At 45.6% G+C, this 21500-nt stretch overlaps 1 protein-coding gene across 1 annotated transcript in view; it reads left to right on the top strand.

Annotated features, from left to right (window-relative positions):
- Nucleotides 1-568: 568 nt before the first annotated feature.
- Nucleotides 569-21500, top strand: part of ABHD12 (abhydrolase domain containing 12, lysophospholipase) — a 44284-nt gene continuing 23352 nt past the window's right edge. Inside the window, exon 1 of the mRNA XM_074168589.1 lies at nucleotides 569-836. Within this exon, the coding sequence (XP_074024690.1) occupies nucleotides 682-836 (155 nt within the window). The 5' untranslated portion in view covers nucleotides 569-681. The remainder of the gene's footprint in view (nucleotides 837-21500) is intronic.

Genomic DNA, 21500 nt, shown 5'->3' with positions numbered 1-21500 from the left:
AGGCTGATACAACACAAATCTCATTTTCCTTGATTGCCCAAGGTCTTTTTCTCCCTTAGCAACATCTTCTCTGCTTTGCCTTCACCACAGGTGCTGGGGTGCCAATAGTTCCAGTCACCCGCAGGTTTCCAAAACACCGGAGGGGATTATCTCCCAGGTCCATGCAAGGTACCTCACACTTCACCTCAGGGCCTTCGCACCTCGACATGCCCCTGCCTCACCTTGCGCTCCACACCCCTCGTGCCCTGTCAGCCCCAGGAGGGCCCATGCCCTGCGGCGCCCCTTCACTCCCAAAGCCGGCGAGGCCATCTGCTCGCACCATCGCCGCTTCCACCGCCAGGAGAGAGGGGCCTGACCCGGCGTGTGCCGCCACACGGACACCCTCACCGTGGCGTCGACGCCTCCCCTCCGGCCGCCGACAAAATGGCGGCCGGCGCTTTTGCCCGCAGTAAAGATGGCGCCGCCGCGGCCACCGAAGTGCTGGCAAGCGGCCACCTCCCTCGCGAGCCCGCTCCGGAGGCGGGGATTGGCTTGGCTTGGCGGGGCGTGGCCGGGGCGTGGCGCGGCGCGAGCGCGGCGCAGGGCGAGCGGCGGCTGTGCGCGGCGCCGCTCCTGCCGTTCTCCGCCGCCCCGAGCCGCCGCCGCCGCCACGGCCACCCCCCCCCCGCCACCCTCCCCGGCATGAGGAAGCGCAACGAGTCGGTCACGGTGGAGCATGAGCGCGCCGCCGCCGCGCTCGCGCCCCTCGACAAGGGCTGCAGCCTGAGGCACAGCCTGCGCCTGCCCGCCGCCGCCGCTGCCGCCGCCGACACGGGCATGAAGCGACCGTTGGGCAGGTGAGCGGCGCCGGTCCCTGCGCCGGGCTTTGTTATCCCACAGCCCCTGCCCGGAGAGACACACACATCCCCCATTCCCCCCCCCCCGCCCCGGGCCTGGGTGTCCCCTGCCACCCGCGGGGGCCTAGCGGGGAACGGGGCCTCCTCCTCAGCCGGGCGGCGGGGGCAGGGCCGGGGGGGGAAGCGGCGGGGCTGCTCTGTCAGGAGAGGGAAAGGGCCTTTCTCCCCCCCCCCTCCTTCCCCAGCGCATCCTCCAGGAGCAGGAGCCGGCGGTGGCAGGCAGGTACAAGGGAATTCGGGATGTTTCCCACCTCTGTCAGGCGTCCCTGGCTTCTGTGTGCCGGGGGGAGCAAGGGTGCCGTCCCCCTCCCCTCGGGTGCTTTCCAGTTCTCGGTACGAATATCCCATGAGGAGAACGGGGTGGTTGGTGGGTCCTGCAGACCCAGGTGGTGGCCGGCAAAGGCTGGAAGGGCTTCGTTTCCATATCTGAGCGTTGCTTCGTCCAGCCCCCTTCGCCTGAAGGAAAGAAAAAAAAAAAACAACAAAAAAAAAACCCCAAAAAAAGGCTGGCACAAAATCTTCTCCATCAGAGAGTGTATGTGGAGGAGCCTGTGGGGAGGATCTGATTTGATTTGGTGGGTTTTTTTGTTTTTTTTTTTTTTTTTTTTTTTTGGAAGAAACCAGTGCCCGTCATATAAAAGGCTGAGATTTATATAAGTTCGCTATAAATGAATCAGATTTAGGTGCCGGTAGGAGAAGCTTGTACGTGTGGCTCTGTTGACAAGAGTTTAGCTGCGGCTGCATTAACGCTTTAAACGTTTTGGATGTGTCTATGCCGGGAAAATACCTGTGTTCCCCTACAAAAAAAAAAACCATAAAATCTCTTAACGACAGAAGGCACTTATAAGGTGTAACCTCCTTCGTGCAAAATTTCAGGGGGATGTAATACATGATGAAGAACGTACTCTCACAGTTGCAAAGGGCTGGGGAGGAAAGGACGTAAGCTTTTAGTTTCGTTTACACCGGCGTAGTGCTTTTCTTTGACTGCGTTTCGTAAGTGTGAAGAATATTTAATGATGGAAATAGCTGTGTGGTTTGGGGAGCTGAAGCCAAATTGCTGTGCTTCAGGAATACAGAAGCCTATTGGTGAATTTCTAGAAAATGAGCTAATGTGGCTGTTTCTCGGGTACGTTTTCTGAGAATTTTTCTGTTCTCGTAGACAAAATTAACTTCTGAAAATAACTTTTCCCTGTTCACGACAGGGACTTTTGCCGCATTCAAAGGTAGAAGCTTTAAAATGTTATTTTTCTTATTGGGTAATAGCTATTTAATTTTATGCCCTGGAGCTAAACCTTTGGGATGTTGTCAGCACTCTGGTCGTGTCACGACAAGCTTTTGATAATTGAAGATGGCGCTGGGTTGATCTCTCCGTTTCAATGACTGTGCAGTAGATCAGATTCTGTCAGTGCTCTGCTTTTATACCGTGTAAAAATTTTTTTTCTTCTTTTTGGGTCAGGTACTGTATATTCCATACAGCAGTGTTTCTCAAACTCTTGACGTTGTAGAAAAGCCTTATTTGTTTGAAACTCGCTTTCCCTTTCCCACATCTGGAGAAATTTTTGTTTATTTCTTTATTTATTTTAACAGAACCCTGTAGATCATCCTGTGTGGTGTTGCCAAAATAGCCTGTGTTTGTAACTGAGGGAAAAGTGCAAAGTGGAACATTCGCACATTTCTGTACTTAATGTTGTTGTTCTTTTCTGCTGTCCTGGGTTGGGTTGTCTGCCTCTCTTACTGACTTTCGGTGGACCTCCTTTGACTTCCTCACCTTGTGAGCCTTCAGACGGTGGTTTGCAGGCAAGACGTCTGGGTCTGCCAATACCCTCCGGTTATGTTTTCTACAGGATAACAAATACATTGCTGAAGTGTGAATCTGAGCGTGCAGGAATGGGAGGTTCAGGCAGAAGAAGGCATGATGCCCAGAGATAAGGTTGTTGTCCAGAACAACCATCCCGAGTCAGGTCAGATGGCTTTTTAGCTCCGTATCCCACCTTTGGCAGCAGACAGCAGTGGGTGTTTAAGGAAGAACGTGAGGAGGGTATGCATATAGTGGACCTCCCTTGGGGGAGTACACTGACTGTGGCCAACAAATTGCTGTACGAGTGTCTAGATCCTCGTATTTTAATACGCAAAGTCATGCTGTTATTGCAGCATTCCTTATACCACTGGATGTAAAATTAGTGTTTGACCGTGTTATTGTTTTCAATGTGTTACATCAGTTTTACTCCCCGGTGCACAGAAACCGTAAGGAGGTGAAAACTCTGCTGCAAGGTTGGTGGAGGTGGCATAATACCTGAAACTGGGGATATGTGCTTATGGGGAAAGGCTGAGAGAGCTGGGGCTCTTTAGCCTGGAGAAGAGAAGGCTGAGGGGAGACCTTATCAATGCTTATAAGTATCTAAAGGGTGGGTTGAAGGAGGAGGGAGCCAGACTCTTTTCAGTGGTTGCCAGTGACAGGACGAGGGGCAACGGGCACAAGCTGGAACATGGGAAGTTCCATTTAAATATGAGAAAGAAACTTCTTTCTGGTGAGGGTGCCAGAGCCCTGGAACAGGCTGCCCAGGGAGGGTGTGGAGTCCCCTTCTTTGGAGATTTTCAAGACCCACCTGGATGCAGTCCTGAGTGATGTGCTCTGGGCAACCCTGCTTTAGCAGGGGAGTTGGGCTAGATGATCTCTAGAGGTCCCTTCCAACTCTGACGATTCCGTGATCCCGTACCACAGCAAACTATTCTTTAGCAGTGTGCTCATTGATGAAATAGTTAAAATCAGCACTTCTGGTGGCTGTGAATTCTGCATGCAGGGGGAGGGGGGCTGCCTGCATTTCGTACTGCTGTTATTTAGTCTCTCTGCTGACTTGGGAAAACAGCACCTATGTTTGGCTTCAGCAAAGGCTGAATAGCACTGTTAACAGTACATGTAAGCGATGTTTATAGAATACAGGACTGACTTAGCTACAGCAGCTTATTCTTGCAGCATTTTTGAATTTTACCAGGGCTGGATTAGTCCTTCGTGTTTTGGTTCAGTCGTTATCATCACACTGTGCTCATTTGTCCAGGAATTGAAACTCATTCTGAAGAGGTGGCTGTGCGTTTGAACTACTCTGTAACAGAGAGTGTGTGGGCACGTATGTATAATGGAGTTGGATATCTGATAAATAAGATTTATGTGGCTTGGGCTAGTGCATACTGTAGTTGGTGTGGCTTAAGTGGTTTACAAACAGAAAGGAGCAAATACAGGTGTTTCCGTTTTTCTTCCATATGTACCAGTAAAACACAATATGGTGGTTATCTAAGAACTTACCAGCAGCTACTTTAAAAGTCTGTGAATGATTTGTTTTTTGTTTTTTGTTTTTTTTTTTAAAGGAACTGAGTTGTTTTGTCTGGAACTACTAAATGCAATAATGCAGTACTAAAGAAGCAGCATGCAGTGCTTGGTTTTCCTGGTATGTGTGTTTTGTGTGGATGGCCATTCCTCTAATATTTGTGTTATGATGCATTTACCAGGTGACTGTTTAAGTGCTAGATGGTTATTAAGGTACAACTGTGTTTTGGGTAGTTGCTCTGACTCATTTTTTTGGTCAGTGCCTCTGATGTTCTGATACGTTAGAGCAGCCTTAAATATAGAAAACCTTTATACAGTGGCACAGAGAATAAAGAAAAACAAATGAACTTGATACTGGCATTGATATCAAAGCAAATTCTCCTATCTCATTTCTGTTGAACCCTGATCCTGGTGGCAAACGCTCACATGTACATTACCTTTCTCTTCTGTGACCTAGTCCTTATCTGTGCCTTGTTAATCCCGATCAATAGTCAAACTATAGACCCGAACTATGTCTTTTGCCATTCCCTGCTCTCCTACAAACACTTGTTTGCCGCAGATATTAAAACTTGTTTCTGCCTCTCTCTGTGCTGTGAAGCGGTGAAGAGCTGCAAATCCCACGTGTCTAAGCTGTATACCTCAATGTCTCTTGTCTTCTTGCGTCGCTGGAGAAATCTGCTGCCCTTCAGGCTGTCTCCTCAGTTATCTCTGCTGTCTTTGCTACTAGTGACCCCCCCCCCCCGTCCCTGCAAGGTGTGTTTTTGGCACCCTTCTGCTTGCTGTCCCGCCTGCCTATCCTACAAGCTAGATCTCTTTTGACCGAATATATTACAATTAGGCGTAATTTTGGTTATGCTGTAGTCGCCATGTTTGCCGCCTTGTTCACTGTGTGCGGCTTTCTCAGTGCTTTTTCTTAAAAGGCAGAAAGCTGCTTTTGTGGTACCCTTTCCTGGGTATTTTATGAAAATACGGTGAGGTGCTGAAGACAAGAGGCTGCGGGAGTCTGCTGGTAGCGCTCCCTCTAACGCGGCTGAATTTTACTGAAAGGGTGAGTGTGCCCAGGCGTGTAGAATGCCATGTGTGGTGACCCTTGGTGCCACCCTGCCCCAGCAGCTGAAGTGCTCCATGCCTTCCTGTGTCTCTCTGGATTTAAGCAGCAGTATCTTTCCTTTGACAGAAAACTTGGCCATCTCTATGTAATCTGTCTTCTCCCCCCATCCCTTTGTATCTCTAGGCTTAGCCTCTTTTTTCCTGGTGTTACTTTGTGCAGTCTTTAATGATTATTCCAATCTGGTCATCGTAGCAGAGATCACAATTTTTTTTAATTGCTCTCCTGCAAGTTTTCATCAATATTTTCCTTAAGTTTGTTTTTTTTTTTTTTCCAGGTGAGTTTTGTGCCATTGTGTCTCTTCAATTGCTGTCTTCAAGTTAAATCAGTTAGGGCTCTTCAAGGAGGAAAGGTGCTGCTTGTATAAAGATATTTCATCAGTCGTGCAGCTTTTTCACCAATTCCACCTTCCTGCTGGGTAGCTGCTGCTATTTCAGTTGTCCTTGATAGTTGTTCTTGAGCAAAGTTCTCAAAGGAGCTGTGGAATGGTTTCCAGTCGCTTGCCTGTGCTTTCTTTCATAGTGAGTACAGGTTGAATCACAGTTCCTCATTTGTGTAAAACGTATAAAACCAGCTTGCTCTGTGTGGGGATTTTTTTGGTAGTGTGGATTTCACTGGTTTTGGTTACGGTTCTCTTGAAGAGGATGCACAACAATATTTTGCTCAGATCTGTGAAAAAAAGGGTTGTGTAGTTAACTTCCACACACGTCTGACTCTCTCTTTTTATGAATGGGAACTCGGTGGCTGTGTCTAAATCTTGGTTTGTTTCATGCTTTGTCAGCCATTTGGGCGGCTTGTGGCGAAGCGAGTGACTCTGAATTGCTCCCAAGTTTCCCAGTTTGGGGGGTGAGGTGTTCTGTTTAATCAGCGTCTTCCCACTTTGTTCAGGCTTTGCAGCCATTATCAGTCTCTTTCCTTGTGCTCATCTTCTCCCCCTTTTTTCTCAAAGATGTATAATTCATTCAGCAAAAATAAGACTACCTGCAGTGTGGGGAGTTACTATTTTTATGAGTATGTTTTGGGTTTTTTTTTAATTTAGGATTTATGTTTTTTTGAAAGTCTTACTGATTTGTGAGGCCATTGTGTTGATGTGTACCTGACAGTTCTGTGCCTCGGTGTGTTACTGTTCTTTCTTCTTTCACCACGTTCATCACTGACTTTCTTGGGTTAAACAGGCCTAGTTTACTCTCTCAAGCATCTCTTGAGACTCCTGCAGGCCCGTCTGTGATCAAAATTTCTTTTCTTGGATCCAACTTTCCCATGAGTCTGGATTTTCTATAATAGAGCGCAGCATTTTTTCTGCTGCATCTGCTCTTGTACGTCATCCTACAGCCTCATAGTCTCCGAGTAGTTTTCTCAAGTCCCCATATTTCCTGTGGAGGCCTCTGCTTGCTCACGCTTGCTCAAGCAAAGACTGAGCGGCCTGAGACTGCTTTCAGACTGAAGACTGTTTGCCCTCTAGTTTTTAACTTAGTTTTGTCTTGGTCTCCTTGAACTCCTTATTTCATGGCGGTGCCATACTTCTGACATCATGCTTGGTCCTGGGTTCAGTTGCTCTGCTTTGATGGCTTATGGCTGAATTAATAAGTACTGCGGTGTTATTAATTGCTACTACTTTGTAATTCCTATAAAGTCCTTTTCTACTTAGGGGCTGTATGAATTGCAAACCTCTGCTTGTTTTCAGTACACCGAAACTTCCCAACATATGGGTGGTTCTAGGTAACTCCTGGGACCAAGAGGACTTTCTAGGCACCTCTGGAGTGAAGATGTCTCTCTGGAGACCAGGGTCATCTCAGTGTTGTCATAATCTTTTCAGTCCTTTCTTCTCAACTGGATACTTATTCCTGGTTCCTTTGGGCATACCGGTGAGTATAATCATGGGCTGGGTTGTTGGCCAGTGGGATGCTCTTCTATAGGATGACCAGCTAAACTGACCTTCTAACATCAGCACAAATCCTAGGTTCCCATATGTGCTTTTCCCTCTAGATACTCTTTTTTTTTTTCTCTGGTACCTCAATGTCTCTTTCTAGCCTGTTTTCACACTGACCACAGAGGATCAATGGTCTACTTAACGACAAGCTAATTTCTAAGGTTGACTTGCTTTCATGCTATAAATGGCATGTAGTCGCTGAGCCAGGAATCTAGTTCTCTGCAAATGCAGTCACAGGGCATCACAGCGAGTCTGTGGGTTTTCTCCAGGATGCAATATATATGTGTTTCTTTTTGGTGAAAACAACGTTGTGGTGTTTTCATTAAAACTAATGATAGCAGCATCGTTTCCTCTCCAGAATTTGCTGCTGCAGCACGTGCAAGACGCCTGGTATACCCAAGCTGGACTTCTCCTATAGATCAAGAGTCCTTCCTGCTGAGTCCAGTTTCCTTTGAAAGGCACCATGATGTCCTTTTAGGAGGCTACAGCTAAATTACTTTTTCCTTCCAGGCCTTAAGGGCAGGTCAGATTATTTTGGTAATCGTGCCAGGATGTGAAATTAGTAAATAGGCTTCTCCTGCAATTCCTCTACAAAACCATAGGGTTTGGAACCTCAGTGGGTAGCTGCACTGTGGCACGTTGTTGGTGTTAAAGTAGTGGGCAGCTTCTGACATTGAGTGAATGCTTGTAAGCAAGGGAGGTTCACTAAGGCTGTAATGTGAGAGCACTATGTTAATGTGGCTGTGACTGAATCAGTACCACAGGAAGATTAAAAGAAAGTACTTCTAGCGTATTAAAAGGGTAACAGGAGACCTAGGAGACTTTAAAGTCATTAGCCTGAGGTGGAGTCTGTGCAATTTTAATGGTAAGAGTTAATTTGTGATTCAATGGAAGAAGAGTTAGCAGCTAAATATATATACTAATGAAAATAGATCTGCCCTGTGAAAGGGAGTGTAAAGTGTAAAATATAACAGGTTTGTCAAGATTACAGCCTGGTTGAAAGCATCAGTCGTAAAATTGTTTCTCCAAAGCACTTGACTTTGTACTGTAGTTCATTTATCCTATTGAAAGGGCTTGCATTGCTAATGGCAAGCATGTTATCGGTATTGAAAACTGGCGAGAGAGAAAACTCCGTGGAGAGAGGAACAACTGGGGAGTTATCTTGGCATTGACGCTTGAGCTCAAGGGTACGTAATTTTGTATATCAACCATCCCAACGATTAGACAATTACTGTTGGTAAAACTGAGAGGAAGAGAGGGTTGATGAGGGCTGGAGAACAGGGCAACCAGCAGTCTGGGGCGGCTGGTGAGATGGTGAAAAGGTCACCAGAACACGGGTTAAATGTAGCTGGCTGCAAGGCAGGGCAGCAGGGGAGAGTGCAGGGCTTGCAACTGTGGGACAGGAACGGTGGCAAAGAGTGAAAGTTGTTGTAGGTAATCACCTCTTCAAGCTGTCATGTGTCCTTTCCCACAGGCCTGGCACCAGTCTCGCCTATCCAGGAGGAAGGCTGCAGTCCTGGCTTTGCACTTTTGCCTTGCTGCCACGCTCTTCTCTTTCTCAAAGCAGCGAGTGTTGGTAAAAGAGTGCAATGCTGAGCTTCAAAAATCTGCTTCTTCCTTATTGAAGGCAATATTAAACATGCAAGCAGAATTTCCTAATTTTAGACTGTGTTAAGTGCCATGATCATGTATGACTATTGAATTGAGCTAAGAGGAAGGATGTCTGTGTTTACTTTTCAAATCAAAGTATTTGTTTAACCCACATTTATTTCAACATTGTAACTCTTACAGAGTAGTAGAGCAATAAAAAAAATAAATAAAAGATGGTTAGACTAGAAGATTAAGTTTTAAAACACAAACACTTGAAAGTATTTGAGATAAGTCCCGCAGCTGCCCACTCCTTGTTCAAAGGAATTTATTAAACCACAGAAAGAGAATTTTAGAAATCGGAAGAAGAGCATGAAAACCCCAGACATGGAAGTTGTCTTCTGAATCTAGCAAATAGCTGAAGCAAGACCTTCTAGTGGAGGGCGTATAGGACTGAGAAGTGCAAGTAGTTCAGTCTTTGTGGAGTTTATCTTTAGAAGTAAAAATCAAAATCCTCCCCCAGTAGACTGGCCGGTTTCACTCTTTTTGGGTTACTGCCATGTCTGAACGGATGCTGAAGGGCTTTAAGCACAGATAAAAGAATATAGAATTCCTCTTTTAAGATCTCTTAAGCCCAGAGTTTTTCTCTCATATCATGCTTGGGAAGAGATAACAGCATTCTCTGGTTTCCTCCCTCTTGTGTTTTAGTAGAGGCAACGTGAATAGCAAGAGCTGGTGTTCCTTCTTAGACTCCAAAAAGAAGAACTGATGGGTAGGTCAAAACGTGGGCCCTACCTTTCACTGGTAGTACACGTCTTGTACATCAGGCACAGGATGAAGAGGGGTACCTGAGATTTCAAATATTCTTTCCTGCAGTATCTGTGCTGCTGTTCTGAACGTCAGTGGTTATATTAAAATGAAACTGCGCCCACTGAAAATGCTGGTTAATTCTTCTTGCAAAAGAGATTGGTGTTGAATAATAAGTGGAATGAGGTCGTGTAGAGCATCGTCTCCCTTGTTACTGAAGGTGTGCAGAATAAAGGACTTTTTGTGGTATAACTGAAAAAAAAAACATCTTGGAAGAGTACTTCTCAGTGGTATATATGCAAGCTCAGAAGAGAGAGCAATAAATGTGTTTACCCTGTCTGGAGGCTGACTTGCTTTCCCCTGGGGTGACTTCTCTGAGATGTGGAAGCCTACACAAGTGAGGGTGATGTAACTGAAGCTTTGGAGTCAGGGCTTCCAGGTTGCAGCATCCTTGCTTGTGGATGAAAGTGTGTGTGAGGTGTTTAAGAATTCAGTAGACTTTTAGACTTCCTTGGCATCCCCAGGAAGGGAAGCCCGGCTCTCTTTTCTCCCCGAAAGCAGTCTTATCTCACTTTTTCTGAAGTTCTGATAGGATTCAGAGTAGATTTAGGACACAGGAGTAAGGCTGACAACGTCAGTTTTATACTGCTGAGTATGAAACCTGTGAATTGGACACAATCATTGGAAATATCCCATTCTCATGCCCTTGCAAATCCAGCAGAAAGCAGTCAGTAACCTTTTTTTTTTTTTTTTTTTTCTTTTTCAGTTTCTGATAGCTTTGTGCTGTCTCTAGTAAAGCATTCATTTCCTCTTTTGGCTACCGGAGTAGGGACCACATTTCGCTTTTAAGCTTTGTGGCAGGCTGATGTACAGTGCTGCAAAATGTTCTGTTTCCGTGCAGTTAAGCAGAAACTCCCAACACCTGCTTTTCACCTTCTTTGAGAATGTGTTTTCTGGCTCGGCTCTGAATTCAGAGTTCTGTAGTATTAGCAAAGGCTCTGATTTTAACTGTCATTAATATTTCAAGCCTTGTCCTTTCAGAGTCGTTTCCTCAACGAGATGATAGCTAAAGCTGGAATCCCTGAATAAAGCACAGATGAAAGCAGGAAGGGATTAATCTTCCTGGCTCTATGCAAAATAACCCTCTGTTCAAGGTATGTCAGCAGCTCTGTGCCTGTTCATACATCTGTTCTTTAACCAGGGCTGTTGCTTTATGGCCGTGCGCTGTTCGTTAAGCCTCCCTTTTTAAACAGGTCACAATTACAGAGGGCATTGTGACTGCTAGCTAAACGTAGCTGCACTCAGCTGATGGTCAGCATATGTAATGTTTTGGCATTGTTTAATGTTCTTGTTTGCTTGTACGCCTCTAACAGGAAACTGTTGGTTCATTGTAATCAAAATGTATTACTAATGATGTGTTCTGCATCTAAAAGGTGGCAGTATCGCTGCTAACACAAAAGCATTTTTTTCTTCAGCGCTTCCAAGCAGGGATCTCTGCCAGCAAAACCAGAGCTGTCTCAGCTGGACAAGTGCGAGATGACTATCTTCATGTATTCAAAAGGAAAAAGGTCTACAATACACGAATGAGACTTTTGCTCAGGTGGTTTGAAAGAGATCCAGAGCCCCAGAGCCTGCCAGTAGTGGTAATTCTCAAGCTGTGTGGCTGGCGGCTGTCTCGCAAACACCGTTGTGTGAAAAGAAGATTTCGTATTCACCAAGTTGGGCAGCTTGGAAATACGTACCTGTTCATACACGTGTATCCACAGGAACAAAGTCTGAATGAATCTATGGATTTCCTGTTATTGCTACAAGGTTAACACACACGTGCAAGTCTGGCGGCTTTACAGCACGTTAACAGGTTTTAAGTGGTGGTAGGGGAGCTGGCTTAGATGTACGCTATGCTTTTCCAATTATGGTATGCGTTCAACAGGCGAGTGGCTTTACATTAAACGGCAGTTAGGAACTGTGGTGGGGTATTACATGCCTAAATTGGTTCTGCTCTTGAACCTTTGCCTGTGCACCCCAATATTCCTCCTCCTGAAGGAGAGTGTGGTAGGGAGAAATGAGCTGTACCGCTTCTAATAAAAATCCGACTCAGCTGGTCTCAAGCTCCTGTTTTGCGCTTCCGGTGCTGTTTCAGTCTTTGCATCTTTATGTTCTGTTTTTTTCTTCTTTCATTTGCAGACAGCTTTGTTTTCCCCTGCTCGCGGACTAGCAGGAGGGCTGTGCCTTTAATATAAACCAGCTGTCAGCTGTGAAATGAGTGGAAAACTTAAGAATTCAGTAAACACTGCTGAGGGGAGTGTACTTGCACCACGGTAGTATCTTAATGCCAAGTTCGACTAAAATCTAGTGTGGGTGACTTCAAATTTCATTAGTGTCAGCAGCATTGCTGGGGAGCTCTGGAGAAAGCGTATTCTTAGAATTTAAACAAATGATTCATACTGGAAAGGCTCTGGTGCAAACTAAATGGCTGTTGCAGAAGATGCATTCAAGGCAAGTCAACAACCTTAAAACCCTAATCCCCAAGCCTGCTTTCTATCCCAAAAGTCAATCGTTCAATTGCCTAGGGTATAATTATTCATTGTTTGCTACATACTTAAAATAACAGAAGCATCTGCTCCTTTCTTCTTCGAACACAGCTTCCAGGTTAATCCCGTCGCATACAATTTGCGCTAATGCTAATTCCATTTTACTTAAACACTGAGAAGTAACGTAGCTGTTGCTTAGGCCGTGCTGTCACTATACATTTTACATAAATCAGTGCTGTATTGTCGAATGTTCAGCTTGTTCTTGTCTCCTGGTCTGTGACACACACGTAGATTTCATGCAATTAGAATATAAATTATCAAGACTGATGTTCCGAGCTCCTGTCCCTCAAAGGACAGCGGGAAGGGACAGGGTGCTTGAGGGGGAAAAGTTAGATGAAGTTCCCATGTCCCTGTCCTGTGGGGTGTGTAAATGCTCGTGTGAGCCTTTCCCTACCTTGCTTCATTTGCTCTGCTTTTTGCAAACATGTTTCGTTGCCGAAGGCCCATGTATTACCTGCAGGCTGCTCCGTTATTTCTTCAGCATTAGTTCTTCACACTAACTTGCCTTTCCTTCACTTTGTGGACTTTATTTTTTTTTATTTTTTTATTTTTTTTTCCTGCTGCGCATGGTCCTTCCTTGGATGACCTTCCTTGCATGACCTTCCTTGGCATTTCATTGCTATCCATTCTTCCTTTTGCCCTGGGTGCTGATGCTGCATTTCCCCTTCTTGCTGCACCAGGGTCTTGATTCTTGGGGGTCCAAGATCCTTCCCTATTCCACAAGCTGAAATATGGTTATTTAAGGTCTCAATAGCTGAATCTTGCTGGCCCCTTCTGAAAAACCCAATTCATTGAGATGCTCTCCTTTACTTTGCAGCTTTATCTCTTGGAAAGACAGCCCTGAGGTCCTGTAAGTGGCTAGATGGCTTCCTTCTTGCTGTTCGTTGTTTTAAGTTAATGTTTGATCACTGGATAATAATCAGAAGGAGGCACAGAAGCAGTCTAAGTGGGAGTGCGGGCTGTAAGAGGGGAGCTAGGTAATGAAGTGGTGGACTTGGGGGAATTTGGGAGCTTAAAGTTTCAAACCTCATCTGCATTCAGATAGTTGGAACAACACTACCTGAAGCTCTTACCCCAGCCAAAAGGAGACGACCTGTAGGCAACAGGTTATTTTGGGACTGAAATGGATTAGGAAGCCTCAGGGAAGAGCTTGAGTATAGACGATTTGCAGTGAAGGGGGGGGGGGGAACAGACGTTGCTGAAGAGGAACGTGTCTAAGGCACCAGTTGAACAGTTTCTGTAAGCTGATGCCACCTGCCAAAAAAAAGGGCTCCTCCTTCGGACAGGCTTTTCTACCGTGACTGCTAAAACAGACTCTACAAACCAAACAATTTGAAAAGCTAATTTTATATGTATTTGCCTTTATCTGCTGCGATGTGGTTACACGTTCAGGTCTTTCTTGCGACGAATTTGCTTTTGTGGCCACGTTAACGTTTGCCACCTTCGTGCTGCATAGGTGTGGAAGTGAATGGAGAGTGGGAGAAACCAGGGAGTTTTTCAATGCCGAGCTTGTCAAATGAGGTTAGGTAACTTCTCTGACTGCAAGGTGATGTGGGGGGATTTTTTTTAAAGATGATAGAAATCCGGTAGGCGTAACTGAAGGCAGCATCAGGAGGAATTCGATTGATTTTACGTGGGGCATTGTTAACGGAAAATAAGGGGTTGGATGCTGCAAGTGCTGTTTAGCATATAGACAAAATATTCTGGTTCTGTTTGCTGACGTGCAGCACTTCTGCGGAGCTGTGTATGCAGCTTCACTGTCTCTCTGTGATGCTGCTATCAACAGAGAAATAAGCTAGTGCTTACGGTAGCTTTCTGCTGTGCTTTAGAAACACAACATACCATTCAGCAAAAAAAAAAAAAAGGAAGAAAGCATTTTTTTGCTATAATAGCAGCAAAGAAAAGAATAAATTTCAGTATCTGACTGTGGTTTTCTGTGGTTAGAACTGTTTGAATTTCCTGCCGGATGCTAACTCAAAAAGTTCTACGGGTGTACTCACATCTCCTTGTCAATGCTGGGTTTGGAGCTTTTGCCTTTGTTGGGACACCTTCGCTTTCCATCACTGTTGCTGGTGTGTCTGTTTAAAAAATAGGTTGTCATATATTCTGAGGAACCTGAAGGTGGAGCTTGCAAGTTTGAAAACATTCTCAAAAAAGTCAGCTTGCCTTTCTTTTCTTTTCTTTTTTTTTTTTTTTAAATGAAAACCCGTAGGCTTTAAATTAGTTGCCTTTCCACTGCCTTATTAAGCCAATTATTCTTGTTAATTTGTCTTTTAATTAAAAGAGAAGTAGTAGAGCATCCCAACTGTTTGCTCCTGGGTACAGTCAAACTAAGTAGGCTGGTGGGAACTGTGGAGTGGAGTAGCTTTTCCTGGGCTGTGCCTCTGCCAGCTCTGCCTTGCTCCAGCCTAGCTTTTTAAGGCTAACATTTAAAAGGTGTGCTTAGTGTTTTATTCACCACCCTCTCCTGCTTTCTTTTCACTGTAAATAAGAGCATTTAGTGGCTTAGCTGGATTTTGAAATTTGGATAGCTTTCTCTGCCTACTGGGTTAAATGTTCATTCAGCTTTTGAAGTACTCTGGTAGACTTCTCTTTATCTAGGAAAAAAATCACTGTTCAGTGAGAAGCCATCTAGTCTGAATTGTTGTGGGAACCTGGCAAGCTTTAGTCTGTCTAGCTCAGCTCTGCATCGTCGGAGGGATGTTCGTGAAGTGTGGGCTGTTGTCCTTTGCCAGGAGTTGGTGGGAGGAATGAAGCAGACAACTGTTTTAGGCAGAGTGTCCTTTGTTGGGTGAGGGAATAGACTGTGTGACTTCTCAGGATCTCTTATAACCTTTTTACTGTCCATGTATCTCTAACTTGACTAAAATAATCCCTGATTTCAGATGCTTTTCTTAATTTGAATGATGAACAATTGGGACGCTACAGTGATGAAAGCCGTAGGATCAGGTATGAGTTTGCCTGTTGCATCTTCTCTACCTTTGATGGCATAGAATGGAAATTTACCTTGTATTAATTGACCGATACCTCCTGGTAACAGATCTAACAACTCTTTGCTGTTAGTGCTTGGTTTTATGTGCAGAAAGATTTGTACCTGATTTATAGAGGCTGTCAAAGAACAAGTAGATACCCAACCTTTTCTGTCTTGTCCCAATAGCTGAAAGATCATGTGGTCTTTTGCATCATCAGAAAGTAAATAGTGTCTTTCACAGGCATGGCGTGTGTCAGTAACAATTTATTCTGCTGCTGGATGCTTGCAAAATCGTTAAGTCCTTTAAAAATATGCTCTGCATGGCTCTTTGCAATGTAGTACCTTTATTCTTTTGAAGAAGTGCTGAAGTGATGATACTATACTGCGGTTCAGTTTCTGGGAGAGAGACTAAAATATTTCTTCGGAAAGAGTAAAGGTTCAAGATTTTAAGGAGATGGCAAAGGAATCCGGTAGAGCTAATTTCCTTCTTTTCAGATCTTTCCAAGAGCAGAGATTTTAAAGAATTGGTTGAAACTAAAAGTCTCTGAGGATGCAGATACCCATGCAGTTTGTGTTCATGATTTTTGGGTTTGTTTTATTAAACAAGCTTGGAAAAAAAAATGAATAATGCTTTTACTTTTGTGTTTTGTTTCTGGGATTGTGGTTTATGATTTGTTTTTAGATGATTGCTCGATCCCTAGAACAGCAAGATGAGTTTGGAGCCTTTGTTTTTTCTTTCTGAATTGTTTTACAGTGAACTGATCCTGTTAAATAGGTTCCCAATGCCAAAGGGAGGGATCAGTTGCTCAGATGCTCAAGAGTTCTGGCATATACTGCTGTGTTCCCATTGGCTTTCATGAATTCGGGGAAATGAATTCGTTTTCAGGATTGGATGAATTTTTTTTTTCTATAATTTAACCCCCCTGCTCTCTGTACAGTGCCTTCAGTGAAGCAGAATTAAGGCTTGGCCGCAGATTTTTCATTGAGGAGAAATCTGCATAGCTGGGCCCAAAAGAAAAGAATCACGTGGTTGCCTATTTGCTTGTGCAGCTTGGTTCACTGTGCGCAGAAACCAGGAGGGACAAACCCTTTGACATTAGCATCTTTTCAGTTTGCATGTGGCTGCACATAAAGCGGGTTTTGCAACAAAGGAGAGGAGCAAAAAGACCCGTATTAATCTTGTCGTGGAAAACTGCTTTGTTGCTAATCATAGAATGGTTAGAGTTGGAAAGGACCTTAAAGATCATGGAGTTCCAACCCCCCTGCCATGGGCAGGGACACCTCCACTAGAGCAGGTTGCTCGAAGCCCCATCCAGCCTGGCCTTGAACCCCTCCAGGGATGGGGCATCCACAACTTCTCTGGGCAACCTGTTCCAGTGCCTCACCACCCTCACAGGAAAGAATTTCCTCCTAATATCTAATCTAAATCTCCCCTCTTTCAAAAGCCACTGGTAATGTTTCGGAGTGGAAATGAGAACCATTGCCTTCCTGTGAGCTCCCGTTCAGGAGCTCTCTCTGAATGTGCTTTTACACAGTTGAAAGGCTGGCAGGTTTTTTCCTTTTTCTTTTTACTTCGCTGGTTCCCTGCCAAGAAAATAAAAACAAAAGGTTAATCAGCTTGGGTGGCTCAGATGGCCTGTGTGGAGGGAGGAGAAAGATCGGGTGATCCTGTCAGGATCTTTCAGGACCTGTAAGAAGGAGGGACCCTGTGCAACACCACCGTCCAGACTTCCTATAGGAAGGGAAGATGAATCATGAAATGACAGAATCGTCAGAGTTGGAAGGGACTTCTAGAGATCATCTAGTCCAACTCCCATGCTCGTGAAGATCCCACCGGAGCTAGAAAACATCTCTTGTTTAAAGCAAGGCTAGCAAGGAAGGCTGGAAGGCTTGCCAGTAACCTGATGTGTGGGCTGTCCTGCCCTGTGCACGGCTCCTGTGTTGTTTCTGCTTGCCCCTGCGTGCCTTGGGGCTCACTTGTAGTTTCCGGGTTGTAGAATAGGTTGTGTTGGGTACAACTCTGTTTACCCAAAGAAATTCATTCCAGTCCTTTAAATTCCTTTTCACCCTCGGTTTTTTGAATCCTTTGCCCATGGCTTTGTCTACCTCGCGGTTGTTACGCTCTTGACCCTTGGCTGTGGGGAGGAATGTATTGATTTTTAAAAAAATAAAGTGTTTTCTATTAGAGAAGTGGAGAAACGTGATCTTGTTATGCCATTATTCATGTTATTTATTTCTTCCTCTACCCCTTCTAAAGTCGCTTTTGTAACCTGGTAATCAGGAGGTACCTTGTGTGACCAAGAATGAAAATGATCTTGGCTCTCCACGTCCCATGCTCTGAATTCCTGCTGGGAAAGGATTGACGATGGTGTGCAGTTTGAACAGCTGATGATTTGAGGGACACCAGAGCAAGCCAGAAAACAACATTCACTGAACAAACATAGACGGAGTCTGGTACTCGGGTGTCTGTGGGCATTTTGTTTTACCGTTGCCTCTACTAGATGACAAAGGCCGTGTGGGCTGTACATGCCTTTGGCCGTAGGTCCATTTGGGACTGCAAGCCCAGCGCGTGTGCGTTTCTGATAAATTTTGTCCTGTTCTTACTCGACTGCAGCTCTCATGATACCAGTCTCTTGTTTCACCCTTGGCCTGCTCTTTCACCCTTTCACTGAATTTCACTGAATTTTTAGAGTTGGAAGGGACCATAAAGATCGTCTAGTCCAACTCCCCTGCCGAAGCAGGATTGCCCAGAGCATGTCAGAGCATGTTACTCAGGACTGCATCCAGGTGGGTCTTGAAAATCTCCAAAGAAGGGGACTCCACACCCTCCCTGGGCAGCCTGTTCCAGGGCTCTGGCACCCTCACCGGAAAGAAGTTTCTTCTCATATTTGAGTGGAACCTCCTATGTTCCAGCTTGTGCCGGTTGCCCCTCATCCTGTCACTGGGAACCACTGAAAAGAGTCTGGCTCCCTCCTCCTTCAACCCACCTTTCAGATACTTATAAGCATTGATAAGGTCTCCCCTCAGCCTTCTCTTCTCCAGGCTAAAGAGTCCCAGCTCTTTCAGCCTTTCTTCATAAGGGAGATGCTCCAATCCTTGAATCATCCTCGTTGCCCTTTGCTGAACTCTTTCCAGTAGTTCCCTATCCCTCTTGAATTGGGGATCCCAGAACTGGATGCAGTATTCCAGTTGTGGCCTCCCCAGTGCAGAGCAGAGGGGGAGAATGACTTCCCTCGACCTACTGGCCACACTCTTCCCTATGCAGCCCAGGATTCCATTGGCCTTCCTGGCTACCCTTGTAGCAGAGCTGAGAAGCAGATCCTGATGGAAGCTCCTCTGGCATACTTCTGACACAGAAGTGATTCAGATGCTCTCCAGGGGAAATTATTTTAGTCTGGATCTGCCTGCAGAACACGCCACAGCAGCGTGGTCATCGGGCACTCTCTGTTCACGAAACCTCCCGAAGTTGCTGAAGAGGAGGGAGAAACACCCACACTGCAAATTGCAAGGTGCCCCTACTAAATTTGCTTGCCTCGGTTGCTCTTTGCAGACATGCTGTGATTGTGGACCGCGGGTTGAAGTCCCTGTTGTGTGCTGGTGCGGTAGTTAGATCGTAGTTTGGAAGTTGTTTCCCACGGTGAGATGAAGGATATTTGTGCCTGCAGTTCCCTTATTGCTGGTAAAGATGGCACACTCAGGAGAAACTACTGTGAGAGGACCCCCAGCCTCCTTCTTGTTGACCAAATGCAAAATTTGATTGTTCAGACTGAATATAGGGCCTTTTGTCCCGGCGTAAATTGCCAGGAAAATTTTCAGTTGCTGATGTCACACTCGCAGGAAAAACTTTATTCTTTCAGATTTAAGTATGTCTGGAGAGAGAATGTATTTTTCACATCCTCTTCAGAAACCTGCGTGGAACAAAAATTGCTTCAGATTTTGCCTGTGTTTGGACAGAACCCAGAAGTTGGGCAAAAACCTTTGGTGAATGGAGAAAATGTGATGTCAATCGGGACTTTTTTTTTTTGGTTTGGGGGTAACTTGAAGTTGGGTATTTTGGGTTGGTGTAGGGTGGGGTTTTTTGCTGGTTTAGTTTTTTTAGACATTGTTTTTATTATTCCCGGAAATCCATTTATGATATTCTTCAGTGTCTTCAGTTTGCAGCTGATTATTCTGTAGCTCACTTGTATTTTCCAAGTAAGACCAACTGAGTTTCCTGGTAAAAAGTATGTTGCTGCTGCTTTTGCCTGAGCACACCAAAAGCTCCTTGTGCAGGGCATATTTTTCCTGAAATAGCTCTTCTGCGGGGCAAGAGTTTGATTTAGCTAAATTGCGCACTAAAGACTTACCTGCTATTTTTACAATGTCTGTACTTCAGCACGTTGTCTTAGATTTATCGGCAGAAGAGAAGCTGTTTGTTGATGGGTAGAGGCTTTGCCCTGGTTGCATTTTAAGTAGACATCTCCCTGGAGATGAGGTGTAAATGTCACGTTACCAATTAGCATTTGGCGTGGCATGCCAGGGCAAAAGAAGATATGCCTTGGTTCAGTCTCCGAAAAAGAGGAAACTAAAATCATTCCTGAGCTGTGACAGCATCGCTCAGACAATGGCTTCTTCAGTGTTTTCTGTTCCTGATTCCAGCTTGTGGCTGGCTCATGCTACGTGGTTTTGCAACCCAGACATCTGAAGAGCCTGTGTTTTGTCGTGCCTGGAGGAGTTCAGACCTGACTCTGGTCCCTTTTTATACGAGTGGGGTTTGGTGTGGTTTTGGTTGTTTTTTTTTTTTCCCCCGTAGGACTGAAATTCTGGCGTATGTGGAAGTCGCCCAGGAGAGCTCTGTTTGGCAGCAGGAGGATCTCAGCCCCAGGCAGGACAGCTTGCTGGAAAGCCCCGTCTGGCCTGGTTGCTCACCCCTTCTCGGTGGGAGGGTGGTGATGGCAGAGTCACCCCTCGAGTGTCAGGCGAGAGGAAACTGCAGGGTCGTGTTAACTCTGAGCAACCAGCCAAACGAGACAAAGTTTTAACGAAAAGACACCCTTTTCTTATTGAAGAGAGTTAAATTATATCCTGATGGTTCAGCGACTAAATGTCAGCCACCCTTCAGTGATCTCTCCTCCCCTCTCTTCCACAAACCCCGTTTCCAGTGATGGAAATAGGCTGTAGGTGCTAATGTGGGGGTGGGTTGTGGAAAGCTGATTTTAATTTGAGAGTGGAGGGCTGTGATTAGCCCAAGCAAAACGTTGAATGTTTCTTTCCAAAGTTGTGGGGTCTGCGTGTGTATTTAGCTGACCCTACAGCATTTCACAGTGGATTGCTCTGCAGACCCTGGCTCTGGAGTACGTCTTCTGGGTCCCTCTTGGAGACCACAACTGTAGGCAGGCTTTCTGTGTTGCTTGTTACTTCTTGTGCCCTCTGCCACCTCCTCTTCTATTTGCTGCTCTCCATGAGGCAGAGGTAGGTCAATCTAAGGCTTTGGTACTCAGTAATATTCTTCTAGTGCCCCTGTTTTGTACTGTTTCCTCTGCCAGCCCTTTGCTGTTTCTGCTTTCCTTAATGCTTTAGGAAACTGGGCTTGAGGTGTGGAAATACCACTGGAAGCCCTTGCTGGCTTTCTTCACCTCTTCATCGTCAGGTTTCATAGAATCATAGAATGGTTAGAGTTGGAAGGGACCTTAAAGATCATCCAGTTCCAACCCCCCTGCCACGGGCAGGGACACCTCCACTAGAGCAGGTTGCTCAAAGCCCCATCCAGCCTGGCCTTGAACACCTCCAGGGATGGGGCATCCACAACTTCCCTGGGCAACCTGTTCCAGTGCCTCTCCACCCTCACAGGAAAGAATTTCCTCCTAATATCTCATCTAAATCTCCCCTCTTCCCATTTAAAACCGTTACCCCTTGTCCTGTCACTACACTTCCTGACAAAGAGTCCCTCTCCGGCTCTCCTGTAGGCTCCCTTCAGATATTGGAAGGCTGCTATGAGGTCTCCCCGGAGCCTTCTCTTCTCCAGGCTGAACAACCCCAGCTCTCTCAGCCTGTCTTCATAGTGGAGGTGCTCCATCCCTCTGATCATCTTTGTGACCCTCTGCTGGACCCGTTCCAACAGGTCCGTGTCCTTCCTGTGCTGAGGACTCCAAAGCTGGACACAGCACTCCAGGTGGGGTCTCACGAGCACAGAGTAGAGGGGTAGAATCACCTCCCTCGCCCTGCTGGCCACACTTCTCTTGATGCAGCCCAGGATGCGGTTGGCTTTCTGGACTGCCATGGGAAGTATTAAAATCTGTTAACTTTTTG

Source organism: Numenius arquata, chromosome 2, assembly GCF_964106895.1.
Source record: "Numenius arquata chromosome 2, bNumArq3.hap1.1, whole genome shotgun sequence".
NCBI classification, from domain to species: Eukaryota; Metazoa; Chordata; class Aves; order Charadriiformes; family Scolopacidae; genus Numenius; species Numenius arquata.
The sequence above is the reverse complement of the archived record's forward strand: the minus strand, read 5'-3'. Positions and strand labels throughout refer to the sequence as shown.